This window comes from Nilaparvata lugens, chromosome 1 (assembly GCF_014356525.2).
Source record: "Nilaparvata lugens isolate BPH chromosome 1, ASM1435652v1, whole genome shotgun sequence".
NCBI classification, from domain to species: Eukaryota; Metazoa; Arthropoda; class Insecta; order Hemiptera; family Delphacidae; genus Nilaparvata; species Nilaparvata lugens.
In genome coordinates, this window is record NC_052504.1 from 17,617,361 (window position 1) to 17,642,175 (window position 24,815).

Below are 24,815 nucleotides of genomic sequence, written 5' to 3' on the forward strand. Positions count from 1 at the left end.
GTCGTAAGTGTGGTCCATTCACTGATCAGAACAGTCTCAATTCATTATTGAAAATGAGATCAATATTACTTGGAAGCGCTCTGGCCAGTATGTTTCTCCAAAACTCAAACTCTAGTTTGGACCAATAGCTGGCTCAATTGAAACACATTATGATGAATGCAAACATACATTGATTTAACGGGTTTAATGACTGAACAGACATTGGATGAAGCGACCTTCAGCAGTCAGTCCTTCATTGCTAAACAATGGAATCCAGATGTTGAATATAATTCATATCAAATGGAACCCATCATTCATACTCCAATTGTTGGTTCTGGTCAATCAATAGTCAATGATGATGTGCTACTTACTTGTGTTGTTGATAACCGGCTGAAACTCGTAGAGGGCGTTGAAGCCCTGGCCGGGCCACTGCGAGTCGGCGAGGAACTCGATGTAGAGATGCGGGCCCGTGGAGAGCACCTCCACCTGCGCCACCTGGTTGCACACCTCGCGGATGACGGGCGCCGTCGCCGCTCGCCCGTCGAACACCTTGATCACGTCCGCTCTGTTCAGGCATCTGCAAACAACACCGGTTTGAAAATATTTCATTCATCGATACAATTATTACAATGATCTATACTAATAGATATCATAATCCGAGAATGGAAAACTATAACCTTAGCTTGTACTATTCCTCTTTCAAACTTCAACGATAATGAAGTCCAAAAGGTTATGTGTATGTCACGCATATTTTTAACAAAAAGGCCCAATTTCTATGACACTTATTGAATGTAAGGAACTATTGAATCTATATTAGATCAAAAGCTTGAACGGTTTATTCGAATTAATAAGTCATGTCCAAGTCAAGGTCAATGGAATAAGATAAGTCACACAAGAGTTAAAATCACTGGCTATAAGTGTGGAACACTCATTGAATCTAATGGACTATGATATCTTTATAGGTTGAATAGTCCATGAAATATTGTTTTTTTTTTTTGAGTAATGAAATTCATCACTCATTATCTATTATGTGACCAATCTACCGGCTCATAGCCTATTAGATGAGATTGATGCTCTTTAAATACTATAAATCTAATATGAAACGTTATAGATTAAACGTTCCCAGTTCTCAGTGACATTATTAGTCCAATTAAATGCAATATTTCAATTTGACTCGGGGTTTTACTCATCTAAACTGGAAATTCCTTAACCTATTTTTGGAACTATTTTTATACAAATTCAAGGAAGGAACAGTTTTGGGCTGTCCAACCTGTTGCTCCTTTTTCAATCATTATACCCCTCATGTTTTGTGCATCATCGAATGTACCAATGGGTAGAGTATGATGGTTTTACTAATATCATTCAATATTAGATGTAACCTCTTTAATATCAGACAGTAAGATTGAATTTAAATCTTTTATTCATATAGACTACTATATAACATACTGGCTCATACCAACAATATAGCCAACTATTCTTCATAAGTGGAGTGTAATAATTGGAGAACTATTGGATGAAATAGAGTGGTTTCTAGTTGATTCTTAAAACGCTCGTCGTGAATACAAGTATTCACCAATATACCCTTTCAAAATTCCTTAGAACTTACAACGCCAGTTCTTGAAGCTCTCTGGATCCTTATATGATATAACTGGAACCTTATTAATATAATTTCTTAATATACTTGTTCTGGCTGATAAAATGAATATCATCAAAGGATGATAAATATTGAGTGCTCTGAATAAGGTTAATATTATTTGATTCTATGATTTTAAGTACTGCTAAATATTTGTTGGTACCAAAACAGCTCAAACTATATAACACGAGATGAGTTAGGATATAATAAAAAATTCTATAAGTTTGTATGCTGACATAAAACACGAAATATATTCCCATAAAACAGATGTGCATAAGATATTCGATAAATCTATAATTCACTTAAATAATCTACTTTTAAAATCTGAATAATTATCACAGGCTTTGCTAATATTCACAATAATGAGTTTCAAATTCATAAATATATTATATTTAATACTGGTACTTAGACTTCCAATCAATACAAAATTCTACCAATAAAAACCTGTTCGGTCTATAAGTTTGATATGATATACTTGGTTCAATTACAAAATTAATATTTAATAAATTAATATTCAAACATGAGATCTCAGGGCTTTTAATATGAATTCGGGCAGTGCATGGAAGTAAGCTTCCTACATATAATAAATAAATTTATAAAATGTTCTTGTGAACTATGTGATATTGTTCAACACGTGGTGACTCTTAATTTTAATTCAAATTAATAGGAATAGCGCTTTTTTATTAATTATTACCCCACTGAACGTAGAAAAAATGAGCTCATTTGGTTTGACTTATCACTCACTGACTGAAGTTCTGGATGTTCTCGTGGATTGAATTAATTATTTCCAATAATTAATTAGGTAGGCTCCTTTTCGTCACTGCTGGGCTAACGCGTGATCCAGATTTTTATAAGTTTCTTTCGAATTAAAGCTATTTTTATGGGAATCTTTACAATTACGAACTCCTTGACAGCACTGAGTTCACAAACAATTAACATTCAACAAACATACATTACATTTAAAAAAGGGTTTGGCTTAATAATTCATTAAAAAATTTTTAAAAGGAATAAGAAAAAACCCTAAACTCCATGTGCATCCTCTCCGGTTGGGATCTTAAGCCAGAAGAAGGAGGTTTTTAGAAAAATTTTGCCTCTTCCTAGAATAATTCTGTAAGCTACTCTCTGATTGGCCTTCAATTTAATAGACTCAATACAATTGGTTGCCTTGGGAATCAGGGCTTCCTCGGCTTTACAATAGAAAAAATTAAATGAAAGAAGTTTTCATACAAATATATGGAGTGTTTATCTTAAATTGAATTCATAAATAAATCGTAACATACGATTTTAATAGATAATACATTTAGTTTTTATATGAGTTTTGTATACTCTTGATTTATCATGCTTTTTTAGATAATAACAAATGTTTATACAGAAATAATAGTTATTTGTATTTCTACACATCGACTTCCTTTAGTATACATAATATATCCTTTATGAGTGAATTTTATATGATTCAACCGGTCATATGGGTTGATCGAATAATCAGCTGATTCGTTCAGTATTGGTTCTAATAATTATCGATTTATCCAAGATCGACTAATTCTTTTCAAAACGTAAACAAGTAACTCTAACCTCAATGTTCATGCATTTTATTTTATTTTTTTTTTTTGTAATCCGCCAATAATAATTATGCCGCTTTATAATTTTTTGATCTTACCAATGGGTTCTCATAATTATTACATCACAATAATACATGTTTTCTTATCGTTGTTGATAATGCTATTACTCCTAATCACTAATAATACTTGATTTGAGTTGATTTACTCTTTGGATAGGTCTAACCTTCTTTCCAATTTTATAGTTCTATCACATTTTATTGGCTCATTTAAAAATATTTGGTGGTTTCAAATTACCACGTGACAACTTGTGTGTGTGTGATGTTCGAGTTCTCAAGGGAAGGAAAAGAGCTCAACATCTACTTAGGTCGGATTTCCTAAGCTTTACTGGATCCTAGAGCAAGACTCTTGGAAGTTTCGTCATTCCCTACAAAGTGAGCACCACTTCAACACTAATAGGCTTCCATGCTAGTATAGGTGATCCGAAGAGAAGGCTCGATTACTGCTCCAAGTTCAATTTCACCCCCATGTTATAGCAGTCAGCAGAGGCTGCTGTTTATAAGTATGTTGATAAATTCTCAATTATCGATGTACAGATTGCAGGAATTAATAATCCAAAAACTAGTTGGCTTTTACGGGTTTTCCTGTCACCAGGAAATAGGGGGTTTGAAAGTTTCCTAGCGATTATTGTTTCTAAAGCTAGAAAAACTTATTTTCAGTTTGTTTACTACGGCATCTTTACGCCATCAATATGTGAGACTCATGACATAATTTATTATTATTTTATTTATCACAATATGTTAAAATGAGATATGTGTGATGTATCAGTAAGATTCGAGCTGCGCTTTTTTGAGCAGTTTCACCAAAAATGTTTTTGCTCTGTAAAAGCAGTTACTGTTTCAAGATAATATGAGAAGTGTAATACATACTCTATGCTCTACTCATATACGATACTATGCTCTATACTCTATAATCTATTCGGTACTCTATAGAATGTAATACATTGTACATTTTCTGGCAATACCTCATGAAAATATTATTAATAATATTAAACTAAAATCCTCATTGAATGCTGTAAATCACTCCGAACACTCCTTGCGAATATTGACGACAGGGTTAACATCTAGATGGAAATTCGATGAGAGCTACTATCCAAAAATTATTTGCCAGCCCGGGAATCGAACCATGATTATCTAATGATAGACTCATGAGATCTTCAGTGAGTGGAGGATAACGAATTACACCACATCTAACATTACAAATAGAGTAATTACACCATATCTATAAAAAAATCGCACCAAACAATGCAACTCCAACTGGAAATAATCACGAATAAATACGGGAAATATCTAACTCTTGGAAAAAGTTCTCCAATCAAAAAAACTCTGATGCATTGAAAACGTCAATTGAAAATGAATCGAAAACCAATTACGATTCTACAATGCGTGCTTATATGAAATTGTGTAAAACTGGACGGACAGGTGGGTGGGCGCACAGCCATAATCCCTTCCTAATGGATCCACATTTAGCCAGAGCAAGACAAAGTTTGCCGGCTCACCACGAGAGAGCTCAGCATTAGTCAATACAACAATCTTCCCACCGTCGATGAAGTTTGCAATCAATAATGCCAGCAAGAAGTGTATTCGACAAAAGTGAAATGGAAATTGAAAATTTCTGCGAAGCCTACTAGTAAGCCACTTTTCCTGCCTCACGTCCACGCAGAAAGGTAGCGGCTTATTGGAAGCACAAAGGCTTACCGATCTCACAACAGTGGAGAATTGAAAATATCTTTTCTCGAATATACAAGGATAAATTGATTTCATAAACGTTCACTTTGAGAAAGAACTTTCCAAATGTATTATTTTCTGTTGAGAAGGAATCCCATGCGGTTCGAAAGCATACTCCAGTCAGTAAGTAAATATTTCATGATTTCCACGATTAACTCAGTCTGCAGGTCTGTAAAGAACCTGATATTTTTTTCATTCCCTATCAGTACTGTACTCGACAGAAGGGTTTAACCTTCAACAAACCACGAAAATATGAATTCAATTGGTATTCAATAGAATTCTAATCTAAATTAATAAAATAATCTTATGGTTGTGTAACCGCCCCCAAATGGGGATAGAAGAGATATCTCTAGAAATACTAAAGGGCGAGTCATGGGACTTTATGAAACTTTTGCATTCTAAAAAAACAAACTTCTGCATTCTATTTATCCTATGAATTTTATTGACTGAACTAATCTACTAGAAATTTCAACAACAAATGATCGAAAACGTTCTATTGCATACTCAAGTCAAGAAAACTATCTTTAAAATTTTGCTAACTGTTTTACTGGAACTCTAACTGTTTACGATGGTAGCGTGAACTTTACACATTTCTCTACTACAAATGAATAATTGAGGACTCGGTCATTCAAAGGTTTTTAGCATGAGCTAGAAAATATATTGGCACTAACAATCGTTCAATTTATAAAATCATCACTATTGGAATTTTCACTACACTAATTGAATTTGACACTAATGGAATTTTAACTCACTAATATTAATCTTCAACAAACATTCACACATTAACTTTTGATAAAATCATACACTAGTTTAACATAACCCACGGTGGAAAATGATAAAAATTAACAAATTTAACCAATGAGCACGTTAGTTATTGGGCCCTCTAGGCTCGAGGCTACCTCTAGATTTCAATCTGTTAAGATTCGCGGCTTGGAAACACGCAAATTATGTTCCCCTTCCACCAACGAGACAACGGTCCACGTGAAGACTAGCATGATTCCATGAGAGAGGAAAATAATGCAAGTTTGAAATATTCCCAAATACTCGTGTATTTTCCATCGTCAACGGAAATACAGTTCCGTGAGAATACCGCATAAATGTTGAGTCTTCACGGACGACAGCTAGCAAAATCTTAAAAATTATACACACAAAATAAAAATTTACACACAAAAATAAGCTACAAGATCAGTAAAGTCTCATTGTTGAAGTGCTGTTGCATTGTTGCAAGTGCATTGTTGAACTCTACAATTTTCGAATGAACCCATACTAAATTTATCTCTATTAAAACCCAAAGCCATAAATTAATTTATTTCAATATCATAACGATTACAGTTGGATAATCTCATATCAACTGGGAATTTGGAAATTGAATTGGATAATCTCATATCAAGTGGGAATTCTAAAAATTGAATTTTAGTAGGCAAACATGTTTACCTCATGAACAGCCATCCTCAAAATAAGTCAAGATTTGTTTTAACAAGTAGCTCCGCCGCCCAAGTTGCATAACACTGAAATCCTAAATAGATATGAATAATAAGTGGTCCTCCGTTGAAGGTATTAAGATTGGAGAAGAGAATATTACATAATATCGCTTGAATATTTAGTGGTGATCTCAAAAATCACTATTACGGAAGTAAAAACATTATTAAAAACAGCGAAATCCATGTGCTATGGGAATCATGATGGATATAGTAACGGTTGAAATTCTGTTATCAATGAAATTTTTCACTTTACTACTGTTTGATATTGAGATAAGTGATTGCAATACTCACGTGATATCACCTTTTTGTAGTGTCACCTCTTCGAAAACAACTCTGATACGCTCTTTGCTCCTGTGAAGAAAGAAAAAACTTGATTGAACTTCGTAAAAACTAAGCTTTTCTAACAGTTCTTTGAATTTTTCAAGGATTCATATCATTTCTCACGAGTTCACGATAGCAGTCAGCCTAATTGAATGATAAGAAGTATGGCGTAGGAATTGATAATTACCCCATAGAATCAATATTATCAGCTTCTAGAACACATAGCTCCTTTTTTATGGACATAAATTCACGTTTTCAATCTCTTCACGGCATTTTTCCGTGTTTTATTATAAAGAACATGCAATCGAAGCGGAAATAAACTACTTCAAGTATTCTATAAATATTATTAAATTAATATTTCGTGGAATATGTAGAGTATGAGAAAACCATTGCCGTGTTACACTAAAGAGTTGATACATCAAATGCAAGATCTTATAAAAACTTTAGACCTTATGTGTGCCAAAAATAGTACATATTTCGACTGGTTTACATTGATCTTAAGGAATATAAATTCAATATGCCCGCTGTTACTGCGAACGGGAAATTCGGTATCACAATGCCTCAATTTGCTTGAAATGCCTAAAGTTAAGACAGTAATGATTGAATTATCACAATAATTTATTTTATGACTTGAAAAATATACTTTTGAGGAATGTGGAGAATGCACTAGCAATCAAACCAAGTTCAAAGAGGGTGATGAAAGGAATCAGGTTTTAGAAAAGGAGGGAGGAGAATACGGTTGATAAATTCATTCCAGGATCACAAGATCTTTTTAATTAATAATGGAGTGAAGTGTCTCCCAGAGTGTCCTCAGCACAAACTTTCTTCTCAATCTACACAGTAAACTTGACCTAGAATGCTTCAAGGTTTACAAATGGAAGCTCAAGAGGAATCAAATATGTCCCTTCCTTCTACTAACCTCATGGACTCCTTATATTTATATATCTATTTATAAATAATTGATGGATACAATATCATTCTCAGCTATGAATGATTGGGAAAGGAACAACAGGCTTAAAACCCGAAACTGTTCATTTCCCAAATTTAGATAGAAATTTCCAAAAATAGATTATGTTCACACTTCATGATTTTTGTCCAATTTTGAGTCCAAAATATAATATATTTTTCAATATCACATAAACTAGGAGTTTAGAAGAGTTGAAAACCAAATTATTTTATATAAGTTATAATATTATTTGGTTGAGAAACATAAATAATGTTTTAAAACCTCTAACTTGGGAAACTCTTGTATTCATCTATTTTCTTATTACAACAGAAATTAGCTTATAGAAACTCTTGCATGAGGTCATCTGTTTATGATACAAGGAACATTAAGAATGCCATTCCAAATTCCTGTGTCATGAAAACACTAATGATTTACCAGTGAGAATTTTAAACATTGATGAACTTTTTTCCTTGATTCTACTTCTGATCAAAATTAATCCGAAAGCCGAATAAACTTTTAGATTCAATCTAAAATTTTTTTGACAAATTTTGTCAAACACAATCTAATCAGTGGATATGAAGTAAAGTTCAGAATTAAAACTGTAAAAGGCCGGAAAAGGTTTTTTCCGGCTAATTAATTCTACGAACCAATTGAATTCGAATTAACGAATGAGTAATTTGAAGCTATCAAATGTAGTTTAGCTTAAACGTGACGCCCTGAATATATAATTATATGGCAATCATGGAGCTGACGCTTGGCGAATGGATCATTGATATAATTAGGATGATGAGAATGATGAATTGTGCTTGATATTGACATTGTCATCTACAATATTGCCGCACTGATTCACCACTCAAAATACTATTAAAATCAATTCAAATATGAGGTGGGAAAAGACATTTTGCTATTTCATAAATTCCGGACAACCATCAACTGCAATTTGTTCACTTGATTTGAATCGAGAAATAAGTGAATCTCTATTTAGTATGATCCATTATCAATGTTCGTTCACTATTATTATGTTCGAATCCAGGTAATGTACACATTATTCATATCAATCCAGTGTGTTCGTGAATTGGTGATACGATACAAGGCAGAAAAATTGCAATGATTGCAATTTGATGATTCACAGGAGTATCAAATTTGTATTGACTCGATAGATCTTTTAAGTAATTATCTTTTAAGAAGTTCATCGATAACATATTTTGTCCAAAAACGTATATTCGACATGGCGATTGGAGTGATGCGATCTATATTTGAGAGAAAGATACGTCTTTCATGATGAACCGAGTTGGAAATCCTAAAAGAGAGAATAGTTTTAGGTCTCCAAAAGTATAGATAATCAGAAATTGTAGAATAAAGGAAGAATCTTGAGCAGCCTCAACTACTTGATAACGCACGATCCAACAATTGAAGTCTCCATTAATAGTTTCCATAGAATCTGATGAACTGGAGACTTTCGAATCTCTTCAAGTATCATGAGATTTTGAAATTTGGAAAACTACTTATTTGAATGGGGCAATAATTTGCCACGCAATACTCCATTTCGAGCAGTTGACTTTATTTCAGGTATTACATTCAAAAATCGTGTTAAGATATTGAACCAGACCACATCATTCTGATTTGAACCTCTTCTTTTATGGAAAAAAGCGTAAATCATGAATATACGAATATTCATTCATTCATATTTGAAATCTTGAAGAATATAACTTGTTTTGTTATATATTCCAGATAGAAATTGAAACTTGTACTCAAGATTTACAGCGTATGAAATAGATAAGATGAGATTAACACTGTACTAAAAAACCATAGCCACCTCTAATACAGAAGTATTAGAGGTGTCTATGACAAAACACAATATTGTTGTGTTTTCTGCTAGAAATGCTATACCTACACTAAACCCAAGGTTTCGATATTCAAGACATGATCTTCAGATGAGCTTAGAAATAGATCTAAAAATTAGAATAAAGTTCATATCTGGAGAGAAAGATTCGATTGTGGCTGTAGAGACTGACCTCGATTGGAAAGTGTAGGCACATCGAATGTTTTTGGGGTAGCTGGAAGGGTAGCGAGGCGAATAGAAGTGTCCACTCGAGGCGGGCAGATCGCCGCTCTTGAACATGTAATCGCACACACTCCCTGGCAGCTGGGCTCCCTCAGTCTTGAACATTCCTTCAACAAGCCAAACACACAACAAAATACACTTTAATATGCGACAAAACGATACTTCAATTTCAGTTCTTAGATACTTATTTTTGTTAATCTCTGTTGTATCTCTGTGATAAAGAGTAAATATTGGTCTCTGTATCTGTAATAAAGAATAGTTGGGTCCACGTTATAATGGCAAAGGAGCATCATTGCCGAACTGCGTTGAGTAGAAGAATGTACGTTGAATAGGAGAACAGCGTTGCCGATATTCTGCCTTGTCACTGCCTTCCATAGAGGATAGCTGATAACGGTATATCTGGTGTGATATCAACTGTTCATACTTGTTTAAAATAATAAATAATATTTTATTCAAAAAATTAAAGCTAAAAAATTGAATTATCTAACGACTCTATAATATCTTTGATTAAGTTCGTAGAGTGAATGGTGATGTAGTGGAACTTTCCCGTAATTGAAGTGACTTGAGATATAGTCAAAGAATACACTTTATTTTAATAAAAATTATTTCTGAAATGATAGTTTCTGTTAAAATAAAGTGGATTTTTTGACAAAATCTCAAGTATTTTCAATTATGATTCAATAATAGTAAGATTCAACTGAGATTCTCACTCATTGAATACTTTTCATAACTGAGATGCAATATTTTATTATTTAATTATATTTCTACATTGTTAAAGATTGATCTTGCAGCGTTACAGAGTTGAAAAAGATAGCACTATCTGTTTTGCCGAATGATAGACAAGCAACGCCAATGTTAACATTTTAATCGACACACTTTTTTATGTATTCAAACACGACATGCATTCAATTATTAAGTAAATAATTAAAAACTTTTACTTACTGAATGAAGTACTTTCGAACGTCTAGCAATCATTTCCAACAGTGCCGATCGGAATTGTTTTGTCGGAAATATATTTCCGGTTGGCACTGTTGAAAATGATCGCTAGACGGTCGAAAGTACTTTAGTCAATAAGTAAAAGTTTTCAATTATTTACTTAATATATGACTGCATGTCGTGTTTAAATACACAGAAAAAAGTGTGTTAATACATAGCAGCTCGGAATGAATCAAGAAACCATCACCAATTTTAATAGATTTATCGATTTATCGAATACTGTCATTATAACGTGGACCTCACTATAGGAGTAGAGCGGAACTGATATCGGGGCGGAGGAAAATTGGATACGAAATTTCCCCAGTTGAATTTTCCTAAAAATAGAACATCAGGACTTCAAGCCGAAAAAGTATATTTTTGTCAGGACTCAATTGAGTATGATAGAACGTTCTAAAATTTGCACAATAGGAATTTGAAGCATTGGATCAAATTTTATGGCATTACTTAGGAGGATAATATTCTAAAATATTCTGATATCAGTTACTCTTTACTCTTCATCAGAATACAGTTGAGTGAGACTGATATTACATAGCCCCTATCGTCTACTTTCCTCTGTTTCATTATCTACCGATACACTTCACATTTGTCTATCCATATAGAATAATTAACATACATTTACAGCCATTGCACCATCTACGTTAAACGCTGGAACACGATTACTTGTTAATAGTGTTAAATTAATTCTAATGTTTCCATGAGTATTCCAATAGGGTTACATTCATTCAAATGTTTTAAATAATTATTATTGAACGAGAATCCAAATTGAATGCTGAAAACCACCTCGAAGACTTCCGCTACTGCAAATATCGACAACAGGGTTAGATGGAAATAGATTAAATAACGGCAAGATGGGAATTAGATGAGAGCTGTCAGTTTTTGCAGTAGCGGAAGTCATCGAGTTGATTTACTGGATTCAATATTTGGATACTCGTTTAATCATAATAATTATTTATCGATTAGCATTTGAATAAATGCAATTTCCCATTAATTTCCATCTAATATTTCACATTCCAGGTTCTAACAATCTGATGAATCATCACCGGAATGAGATGTGCACATGAGCCTTAAAAGTCAACCACTCGAGAACAAAAATACTAGAAACGGTTCTACAATCGTTACAAAATCAACTCAAATTACTTATTAAAGTGTCTCTTCTGTTAAATACCTAATCATCATCTCTATTAGTAATCAAACCATTGAAAACCTATTAGCAATATCAACAAGAACCAACCATCTGTGAAACTCTATGTAAACACTTGAGGAAACTAGATTAATAAGTTGAATTCAGTATGCGAATGCAAAGAGGTCTGTGGGGCGTGAGGCTTAGCTAGTGTCCAAATCGAATCATCAGTGCCAGTGGTGAGGGGCGGGGTAGTGCTCACTCGTATTTCAACGTTCAATTTCCTGTCGATCTTCTCCCGATTTGACACAATTTGTAAATGCAAATAGCTGTGCCTTGTGTCAGTGTGTTTGTGCCCATTGTGCACTGAATAGATACTACAAGCGACTCGCTGGTGATTGAATTCAGCTCGGTTACTGCTCGAAACATCAGCGGGGATCACTTCTCCACAGATCCAGTCTCATACAAATGCAAGCTCCATCTGGCCGACACAATGTAAATACTTTGCAAACTTCAATTAACAACGTATCAACAACGTTCTGTGGAGTAAACATAGCACAAGATTTGCAATCTTTTATCAAACTTAAATGATTCCCTTCTTAGTAGTTCATTACATATCTCATCAGCAAATTAGTAGGCTACTCTTAATCACATATTCTGCTACACTTATTCTGCTACCTTGGGGAAAACTTACAATTTTATCTATTCATTTATTCAATGATACATAGAACACAATTCATGAGAATGATTGGGGAAGGACTTACAGGCACAGCCCAAATCAAATCAAATCAAAATCGTTTATTCATCCTTAATAATAATAACAAAAGATAAAAACTTAGAAATTAGAATTACATTAGAATAATAGTGACAGCCCAAAACTTTTCCTTCGCCGCATTTATTTTCTACGCATTGGAGTGAGCAATGGTGGTTTTTGGTCGATTGGTCGTGGAAGAAGCATAATCATGTAATCAGGCTCATGGATCAAAATTTTAAATCCTCTCCACAAAAAACACTTCGGATCCCAGTTTCTAATTTTGTATCACTCTCTCAACACAGCACTTTCTTCATCGCATTATTATAGCCGTCTCTGGCTAAGCTCAATTTGATCGCTTTTTGATTACTGTATTATCGATGATAATCTTCCATACCTAGTTTTGTAAGAAAGAATCACGTTGGAGAACTGACATCAGTTATCAGTGTTTATCAACTAGTCGTTTCTTTCAAACCAGTTTGAAAAAGGAAAAAAATCGTTGATGTCAAACATTCATCTGATCACGTTGATTAGCGTTGGTGATGGGAAGTTGAAGTGATCCTTAACGGATCAGAATAAATATTCCATGTTATACATTCAATAAGTATCTACATAGATTCAAAATACTTGTATTAGTTGTTTCTGATAATTAATGCTGAGAAGTTGACGAATGACTGCATTATTGTTGCAGAGCTGTTCAAAATATTCAATTCAATTCAATTCAATTCAATTCAATCCGTTTATTTCCACTTGGCATACAATACATGTACATATTTATATTTGATATTCAACAAAATAAGAATCACATTTTTACAAAAACAGTAGAAGAACATATTGATTGAGTGGAAATCCCCCCAGTAAGACTATGCGTCTGAGATTGGGGGACAGTTCCTGCAAGCAGTATTATTCAATAAGTAGTTATAATTATGATATTATATTTACTATAAATTACAATATGTGTAATTGAAATTACACAACTAAGATTCAGATGACAGTAGGATTTAGGAATAGGAAAATGAGAGAATGTTTTCTGACGTGATTCCCATGCAATATGCAATTAATAACTCAATGCAACTTGGGCTATTCCCCTTAACTTCCAATAGATCAGGTGACAGGATACTAGCGATATTTTGAGAGAGTTCTCCAGACCTGGAGACTCACTAGTATTATTTGTAGAGGGTGGGAAGTTATCCGCTGTATACATCAATTAAAAAAAGTAACTTGAAAAATTGATTGGCTTAAACAATTGATTTTATTTTCAAGAAATTGTTGATAACTCATTGAATTTAAAGTGGAGGGTGGCTAAGTGCGTTAGAAACTCATGAAAATCATTCACTTTTTAGCAGAAAAACAGAATTATTCAAACTCTAGCGATTCCTGCTGAGTAACAATTTCTCAAATTCAATTTGAAACTGGAGGCACTCCGAGTAATGATTGAGAATTAATAATTTTCTGTTATCAAAAGTAACTTTCCCGATCATTGATGGTAGCAGAGCGCGGGCTTTAAAAAGAGTTAGTTGATGATGTGATTCATCTTTGTGGCGAGGAGAAAAGTGAGTAGTAAAGCCTGGAGTCCTGCTACTCTTTCTTTGGATGAATCCAGTCGTAATGTGGATGTGCGGGTGGTGAGAGGGAAAAATTGCGGGAGGTTTTTGGAAAAGAGAGACGTCCTTTTGAGGGGAATTGGGCACCTCGGTAATTGGGCGTCCATCCGCCTTGGTTGTCGCTTAAACCCCCCGCCACCACCACAGAAGGGGACCATCAAACCGGGCCGTGCCGCTGCCAGCAGCCTGTGGCCTTTTTCTCACAGTATGTTCTTTCTCCAGTGCCTTTCTTGCTTGTAATTCAATGAATCCTGCAGGAAGCGGCTACTGAAAAAAATCGGGAAGACTGCGAACTGAGGCGAGCGGGCGACCATCGGAAACCATCTGGCACAATTTATTCGCGGCCATTCGGAAAGAAATTGTCGGAAGGAGCAAAATAACTGGGAGCGATTCCACCATTACGTAGAACTTGAAAATTCGGCTTTATTATCATACGGCTCGTTCGCCCCACCACCCCTCTCGAGAAACGCCCCCCCCCCCCACAACACACACACTCCAAAAGAAGACGATCCGACCCACATCGCGAAACGACTCATCTCGAACTCTCTCCTGTCGGCATTGAAAAATTTATTCCATCCAACTTCTCTTAGCGACGTTGGATAGGTCTCTCTCTCACTCACTCTCTCATAAGTGCCACCAGTCGCCACACTTTCCAGATTGCATTTTTATGTCTCAATCATAGTTGCAAATGCGTCGCGGAACAATTTCATTGCAAATTTGGTTATGCCACTGTAATCTTCTAGAAAGGAACAGAGTATAAACAAATACCAGCATTTACCTAATGGACGAAACATAACCTGTATGGAGACACGGTGAATGTCATACTAATAAAATCATGTTATTGCATTTCTATGAAGAAGTCATCTCCATAACATTTTCATACCAAATATTTTTACTACTGACTTACCCTACAGTCTAGAATCAATGCCATATCCCCTGAAAACCATATATGTTTGTGAAAGTAGCTTCCACTTGTACTTGAATCATGGAAGAGTTATATTTAAGAGTTCAAGAGTTGCTTGGTTCTGGTTGCAATTGACTAATACCATAGGTACACACCTGTATTCTTGTCTGTGCCAATACTAATTTCATACAAATGCAAAACAAATTGATAAATGAGCATTGTTGCATTACCGTATGCATTGTTGGTTACCGTGATAATTCGATTTTGAATGTAACTAATACAACACGAAATCATCCGTTGGCCATGGCATTATAAAGCTTCCAAAAAGTACGTTTTTCTTTTCCTCAATTAGACGTATTGTGACAAAACTCCATAGCGATAATCAAACTCGAAAATAAAGCTCCTCTTGGCCCAATTAGGTGAACTTGGCAAAGACCTGAATCAAATCTAACAAGAAATGTTATCAGGGGTATTTATTGGCTATCGAAGAAGAAAAAACTTGAGAGTGTTGGGGGAAGGGCAAAGTAAAAATTGCTGATCCACTCTACTGCGGACTAAGGATCCGGCTTTATTTCCTCATTCTTCGGCGGCATTTGTGATAAGCCGCCACTGCCATTGTGATTGCTTCTCCCTCCCTTCTCTGTAAGAAATCTCCGCTGATCATATCTCTACCACGTCCACAAATAACGCAGCTCAAATCTCTATCTTGTATACATGACGGCCAGAAGTTGGAGCTATCGGGATTAGCTCCCCAACACAACTTTCCCCTGTTCCAGTTCTCAGGAATTATTACCAAACGGCAGCAAATAAAAGAGGTCATCGTAAACTTCTGTGATAAAACCTTGTGACTATTTTGAGTTTACACATGGTGCATGCATGATTGGGGCTGAATCAGCTGGTACAAGAAAATTTCTTTCTTTCAACTCTAATAACAACTCGAACTTTCATTCGAATACAGTAATGAATGAATAGAATGATTCAGAACTGGAGAAGATCTCCGGCTCAGGGAACAGGATGAAAAGTAGGAGTAAAACTTGAGTGAGATGCATAATTACCATAAAAGATACAAAATTCATGAAAAGATATCATGAATAAAATTCATGATCATACAGTGTGATAGAGAAAGTTTCAAAATAATATCACTTGACAGCCGAACTAGAATGCATTCTTCATAGATTCGTCGTAAGAGATATTCGTTCAATGACAACTCGAAACTTACTTTCTTTGACTTCTTAATCGGATTAATGAATTACATATTTGTGATAAACGATTACTGAGCTTTTCAAGATTTACTATTTTGCCATATTATCTGACTTTTCTGCTTCACTGCACCTGAATTCTATTGATACTCGAGTATTTACTGTTGCCATTCAATGGAAACTATTGGATTCTATCCAATATTTATTCGAATTTTTGAAGAGACAATATCGAAATTCATCATCAGTGTATTGGATAGGAATAAGTTTAAATATTTTATCAGTAAATAAAAATACAATTTTATTTAACTGTTCCCCTATTTGAAGAGTATATTATATCATTTTCTTTATAGAGTTACATATAGCTAAAATGTTTTTATTGAGTATTTCTATGAGTTCAAAATGGACTTATAGAGGCAATTTCATATTTTAATCGCATAAAGTATGAATATTCAAATAAAAATATTTACACATAACAACACAAAAATAACAGATCAGATACGCAGATAATACTACTGCAGATGCATTAGAATGAAGTTAAATTTAACGCGTGAAATGCGTTATAATGAATAATAATCATTATTGAAATATCATTCAAATATTGATGTCTCGTTTTGTAGAAAAGCAATAAGATGATGATTATGCTAATAAGCCTACCCATTTTCGTTGCAATTCTCTATTTTCACCATTAGAATAAAACAATTAGCAATAATTAATTATTGATACCGCTAGTTCAGCATTGAGTTCACAACATTACGCAGCAATTCAGCATCTCTTCAATGCAGGAGCCTTATTCTTCGTAGTTTTCAAAGATCACTATTTTCCTAATTTTTCAGCCAATACTTGAGTCACGATCGCTTCCAACGTTTTTAAAATCCGATCTACAAATGTGCTTCCACGGTGCAGTCGAAATTCCTCTCCCACCACCTGCCCTGATCAATGTCCCAACGCTTGTAACTCACAAAGCTTATCAATTTCGTCTGCCAGCAGTAAAATGTCGTCTCAGGTGGGACGAACTGTCGCTCGTGCTAGCCCAGGGCCCAGGGTCGAGGCGCGGCTGAATTAGAGACCCAGCGATAGCTGTCCTCCTACTTTGAAGTGTAACTTGGTGCGACACAACTGTGCATTCAACAGAACAGAAGCGCTGTTGATCTTCTTGCCCTTCTATTTCCCCGATGAATTGTAACTACATATCGGGCTTCTGTTGACTTTCCAACCCAATTAACGCTGTTCAAAATACTGCAGCCAGTCCCTAGCCATTGCGTTTTTCATCCATTCTGCTTCTGGACGATAATTGGAAACAACTGATAGACTGTTCTTACTCTGTGACTTTTTCTACAAATTGTGTAGTTCAAGGCACTCATAAAAACTTTTTAGTCATACGTTTAAATAAGAATAATTATTCTTGAACCTGCTGTTCAAACTCCAGGTATTCAACCAAGGAAGTTGGGATTAGGTTATATTTAGAGAATAATTATGGCCTGAGGAAACTTCAAGATATTTAATGAGCTTTCAATATTAAAATTAACTGAAACGTTCACAAATATGAGTAAAACGAGATGAAGGGAAGTGTTTATTGGTTACAATCTTTCAGAATAATTTGAACAAAAAAATCTATGCCCTTCGAATTATTGAAATCACTACAGGTCTAATGATTTTAGTGTCATGAAGATAATTTGTTGCAGGCAATTCGACCAAATTTAAAGCTGGGAAGATCTACAGTATCTCAGCTATCAACAAAATTAGCGATGCTTATTCACTGCATTTTTTGTAAATGACAAGTACAAAGATTCAATAATGTTTCTATAATTGAAAGTACCTTCACGAACGTTATACCACGGAATAAATGTACCAGTGCTTCTCTACTCTGTGGTTATACTAAACAAAATTACATGCTATTTTTCTATTGAGGATAATAAAATGCATTCACACACGGACATGAACATAGAAAGCTACCCAACCTTTTTTGGAACTGTCCACCCCTGCCAAGTATAGATACCCAGTCATGTAGGGGGACTGTCTATCCCTTAGTATAGATCCCAGACATGTAGAGATGGAATTAATCCACACATGATCAAAAAATACAATTCAATAATTACTATGAATAATTACAGTTCCACTTTAGAGTTATTTGTATCATTTTGAAGATGAAATGCTGATGTAATTAAGAGGATGACTGGAGAGATAAGGAGTGATGGCGGAGGGGATGAGAGAAGCAACTCAGTTGCAAAAACTTGCGAAGAAAACAAAATGATGATAATACTCCGCAATCTAATCACTTACACTTGCCAAACCAACCAGCACTTGCAAAGAAAACAGAGCTTCTGTGAAGATGAGAGACGTGTTACTTACTTCTGTCGATGAATCGGAAGTTGCCGATGAACCCGGTGGCGTTGGAGGGGAGTGGCGTGGGTGCGGTGTGGAACTCGAGCACGAGGCCGGGACCCGAGCTGTAGAGCACGTGAGGGATGTCGGCGAGGCCCCCGCACAGCAGGCCGGACCACGGTGTGAACTCGTCCACCTCGGCTCGGTCCACGTGCAAGAACACCTTGAGGTAGTGGCCCGACTCGCACCTACAACACACAACACACAAAATAATTCACAAATTAATCATAGAACAATACACAACAGGCAACACACAACATTACTCATTAACGAATGTATTTTGCTGCTAGTATGAAAATATTGCTGCTAGAATGAATTTGAGACTAGAGGACTGCATATAATTTCTAGATTTTTTCCCGAAGCAAAATAAGGTCATTTTGATCTCCATTTTTCTGGGGGACACCGTTTGAGTTGCAATAGTGTAGTGCTTGTTCAAGTAGTGTTCAGTGACTAAGCAGAACAGTGATTGCGTGGAATCTAGGCTTTATTCATTTTTTTGCTGAGGGTGATGCCCACATGAGCTCTAGGCTTGTGCTTGGATAATGAGGCAGATGATAATAAGAGATGGATGGACCTACAGTTTTAGGTGGGCTCCGAACCACCGGAAAGCGATTTTACAATTCATTAATCATTTCCAGCGGAGTTGGCTCACCGTTTCAACAGGAGTATCAGGCGCATGATTCTCAACTTATCATAATATTATAAAAGGAGCAGTTCAATGAGTGAAACCATCCCCCATTATTGCAGTCAATAATAGTGTACATGATAATGAAATAATAGCAGTAAGAGATTCTAATGAGTCTAAACCTCGCTGTTCTATTTTGGGGCTAGTTTGTCAGGATAGAGAGAATCAACTCGTTAGTCTCATGAAGAGTTATTCAAATGATATCGTAATATATTTATTGTTAACGAGCCCTTTGATATAATTTATATCGATAACTCCACTTGACAGAAAGTCACTTTGTACATCAGAACTCTATAGCAGAGACTGGAATAAACTATTATCATGAATAGATCATAAATAGATCACGCTAAAACAATGGCTCTTGATGAATCAATCAATCAACCTTCAAAAGCCGCGAGAAAAGGAATCCATCAGAGAAATCAAGTAGAAAACTGGAAATCTTTTGAATGTGAAATGATTTTGGCATCAATCGATGCAACCTGGAAGTCGAGAATGCGGTCAGGGAGGCGAGGAAGCTCTCCCAGTTGCACCTCATATTCCATTATAGGAATTTATAAATTATCACTTGTGACAGCGCTGATCATAATAGAGTGCTCCATCACAATAAGGCTTTGTGGTGTGTTCATTGTAGCCACTACGGTCACGTTTCCGTCCGAACAGAGCCTCATTGTTTGTGTTATCCTCAATTTGACAGTTCTCAGAAGACTTCGAATTGGACCCAACAGAGTGAGTGAGTGAGTGAGGCTGAGGCTTCGTCGCTCTAATGATCAGTTTCGCCCACATTACTCTATTGCATCTTCCATCGATCCCCGCCACACAAATTTCTCTTCTCCATACTCGATTTAATCCGAGTTTCTATAGGATTACGTTACACTGGTGCATCCACGATTCATCCCTTTGAAATAAGATTACTCGCATCATGATACATCAGAATCTGTTTTTCAATGTATAATCAATGTCTGTCATCAGAATGAATCCTCGACATGGTTGATGAGAAGTATACTATTATACTACTCTGTTATAAAATAAAAAAAAAACAATATAAAACTTGTACCCTCCTACTATAACATTTTTAATATTTTTACTCTGTTATACTATTGTACTTTGAGCATACATAAATTAGTATGAACCTTGCAGACATCTGCATCATTTCATTCATGTGTAAGATTTAAATTTAAATTGATTCATACAACAAGTACCTCATCAAAATGATAGAATATCAAAATTATAATATACTAGTTTTATCTCATTTCGAGAAGGAATAAAGGTAAAATCGGAAGGATCATGTCTTTCACAATTTATTATCGATTAAGGCTCATGAGAGAATAGTTTTCAACGTTAAACAAAAATAGAACAACATTGATTACCAGCATCGATCAAATTACAAATCCAATTCAAACTCATTTTATATATTAATACTAATTTTACCACTTATTAAGGGTTTGAAGGAGTCGATTCATTGTAATGGAAAACATAGAAGAGCAGCAATCCAGTAAGCCATTATACGTTTGAAATAAGTCATGGTTGTAATGGATAATTTCTGCTAAATCGTTTTCATAGTTTTACTATGATTACTATTATTATTATGATTTTATTTCGATTTCATTATTGAGTTTGACAATTTTTTATCAACAAGAGAATACAAGTTTGAAACAAAGGGACAACTAATTTGATTAGTTGAAACAACAAAAAGTTACTCAATTAGGAAACTAACAAGGACTGAAAAGGAAAACGTCAACAATGAAACAAAAGTTTGCAGCATCCGATTCCAGGTGAAACGGGCGTGTCGATTGCTGATTAAATTGCGTTGATTAAGCTAATTGGCATGTGTAGTTTGAATTGGTGCTATAACTTCCATCAGTAGCCTGATGTACAAAATACATTAATGGAGGCTTTAACCTCAATACATTAGACATGATCCCTTTTTATATTTTTTTCGGTTGCTCTGTGCCGCTTTTCCCCTGACACTGGAAAGTGTTCTTTCGTTCCAAGAATAATCCAGTGCACATTCACTATGAAGATTAAATTCTCTGTCTATTCCTGTCAATTCACCATATATAGAGAAACTGGATTCCTTCGAATTCATTTTTCTGAAGAACTCAGAATGGTTTAGTCTAAATGAATGGCATTGAAAATCATAAAGCTGCATTTGCACCATAGTTATTAACAAAATGTTAATGATGAACATATGTTGAATGAAAAAGACTAAGAAATTGTCAAAAGACCACTGATTTATTTATAATATAATATATTAGGAACAACTACACAACTACACAAAAAATGAACTTATGTGTTTGTCAAGTTTCGTTCAATCTAATAGAATTTATAAGGATTAAGTTATTAACATTTTGTTAATAGCTTTGGTGTAAAGGCAGCTTAAGAGAAATGACGGAATTCTCTGTTACCATGACTAATGATGCCAAACTTTATTTCATCTATTCAGATGGTTATACAATATGAGAAATAATTAAGAGATTCCTGTATCAATAGAGACTTTCCAACAAATTGTCACCATCTTGTAACTTTCTAATATTATAACCATGTAATGGAAAGTACCTATTTGTAATTTCTAAAATATGAATTCTAGCATTTTGTTTATTCACATACCTGATTCATAGAATTTGTAGAACAATTTATTTTATTATTGAATCGAACGATAGTATAATATTGTGCTGTTACTGCAGGTGATAAGATTAGTAGGTTGTGTCTGGTTGATATAAATCGTGAAATATTTCAACTAACATAATAGCCTTCTCCTAATTAGGTGTATAAGAATGGTTTCTACTTCTCCACTGAAAGGTCTGGGATTGAATATAAATCCAATTAAGATGGTGTTGTTGGAAAAATTACTACCAATGTGAGGTTTTACCAATAAGAATAAAACTTTTTAATTTCCAGTGCTTAACAAGTACATGAGTTTTCATTTTGAAAAGGTTTTCCTAAATTATATTGCTTGACAACTTATGAGAGAGATATTCTTGGATGTATTCAATAAATTTGATATTTATTCCCAGTTTCTTGATTGTGAAGAATACAAACAGATATTGTTAACGTTACAGTGAGGTATTTCAAAGAATCTACTAAGAAAGTTCATTAGCGATAAATTATTTCATTCTTTACGAGGGCGTTTAAAATCATCATAGTTGAGGAATGCTAGAGAAAACTAAACTTTTCAATGCTTGAAAGTTTCTGGTAAATTTACTCTAAATAGTGTTCAGATTATTATGGGATGAATTATTTCCCAGCTTCCAGGTAGATTCGAGGAGAAACTAATTGCAATCGACCCTCAGCCACTGACACCAGTTCAAGTTTCGCCATTTATACTGACTGACAGCCTTAATAACCTGACAACTCAGTTACATCCGTTGATTTGCTAAACGGACTGACTCCCTTTGATTGATGCTTTGAGACTGATTGGATGGGAAGTCAAGCCTGATGGGCCTATCAGCACACAGACCCTGTTCGTGTTATCTGCATGAAATGCAGAACATGAACAAGTAACATCGAAGAGAAGAAGAACGAATGAATATAGATGCCCTAGAAAAATAATATACAGATCCATGTAAATTGAACAGTACAATCCATAAAAATATGAACAGTAACACTATTGAGAAGAAGAATGGATAAAAATAGATGCCCTAAAAAATAATATATAGATCGATGTGATTCAAACATTGTGAGTACATGTATTTTCTTTACATCGGGAAGAAGGAGGATGAATGTAGACGCCATAAGAACATAATAGTCAAATTGAACTCCAAATTCTGAGTTCAATTGTGATATTTCTGATTGAAAATCTCTCAATGAATGAATAAGTTTGTACTTGGAGAGGTTTCTCACCATTCAAATTCATCCAATTCAAATTTTAATGATTTTTCTATTATTCACAGAAAGAAATCTATAATCTGAACCACAGATCTACGTTTACTTAGTCTATGACTAATCATATCTTAACTCTTCAGAATGTATTTATGTACCTACATAGATATCAGGCTTAGCATTATGCAATGAAAAATGCAAATTCTGAAAAAATCGATCAGATAGAGTTTATGATCTATTCACATCAATGTTAAATCGTTTGATGCAAATATTCACCAACAACCTATACATACAAGCCCGAGCTCATGTACTTGTTCTTGTTTTCATGCTTGTCTACACGTGGAGAGATCTCATAGGAAAAAGAGCGACCAGAGGAATTTCTCTACATGGTGAAAAGAGAGCGGAGGCTGAAATATCGCGTGAGGAACTCTTCTCGGAAGGGAGCTTACGGGTGTCTTTGGGGAGAAGTAAAATTGGCATATAGTCTACACTCTCCAGACTATAAAGGAAAATATAATGTCAGACTATGCTATCCACCCACTTTGTACACTCGAGCTAGCATCCCAGTAAAAATACAAGTGATACAATGCCATGTTTTATAACCTCAACATTACTCTCTCAATGCTTTCAAGGTATTCTGTGACATCAATTTTCCGCTTTAAGATTCTCAACTGTAGTGCGACAAGAATTTATAGATGTGAGCTTACAATATATTATTATATCAATCGTAATATTATTATGAAGTATCATGATAGGATGAATTCTATATTATATTACCTTCTTGGAAGAATATTGACAAAATTATTCACGGAAAAATAATTGAAGTCTTCTTGAATCTACTCTATCCTTATCAAAACAGTACATGAAAGTAAAAAAAACACTTATATCTAGAAAGCATTTGGCTTGATTTTAATCATCTTTGCCGAGTTGAGATTGTTCAGGCGAGGATGTAGCGTCCTCTTGAAATCAGCCTATACATCAATTTGAGTTCAAAAATGATTTTCTTGCTGTACTAAGAGTCTGGAGTGAGAATGATATAATCAGTTCAAACATGAACGTTCCACCATTTTCTGCAATCAAGTTACAATCCTAGAAAATTTTTCAAATCAGAGAGTGTTTTTTTATAACTCCAGAAAGTGATGGATATCGTTTCTCTTATTGGAGAGGTCAACTGGGAATAATCCAATGGAGGCTCTGCTACGTGATGCAGTGTAAGAGCGAGACCATATTAGGCGTTCTTTCAGGGATTTTTAGTCGGCAGGGCGGGAAGCTCTCCGATTGGCTTATTGGGGTGACGTCTAATATGGTCTGGCCCTAACTCTTGAAGAATGATTCAGGGATCAATAAATATTATCATTCTCATACCTCCATAGTTTTTCCAGAAGACTTGAACTGCTGATGTAATTTAATATGCTCAAAATCAGTAATCAGGGACAGCAATAATCATAGAAAAATCCTTAGTGTCTCGACCATAAATTCACTTCGAGTCAAAACAAAATCAATATTCAACCAAGATTCGTTACCAGCTTGACTGAAACAGAATATGTATTCAGATTTTAGAAGTACGATGAGTCGGAAAATATATTC

General features: G+C 34.8%; 1 protein-coding gene across 2 annotated transcripts in view; it reads right to left on the bottom strand.

Annotated features, from left to right (window-relative positions):
• Positions 1-24,815, bottom strand: part of LOC111048075 (suppressor of lurcher protein 1) — a 202,327-nt gene that overhangs the window by 41,845 nt on the left and 135,667 nt on the right. For both annotated transcript variants that reach the window (XM_039432421.1, XM_039432426.1), the window contains exons 5-8: positions 18,692-18,912; positions 9,719-9,875; positions 6,728-6,787; positions 351-556 (exon numbers count right to left, since the gene is read on the bottom strand). In XM_039432421.1, the coding sequence (XP_039288355.1) occupies positions 351-556; positions 6,728-6,787; positions 9,719-9,875; positions 18,692-18,912 (644 nt within the window). The remainder of the gene's footprint in view (positions 1-350; positions 557-6,727; positions 6,788-9,718; positions 9,876-18,691; positions 18,913-24,815) is intronic.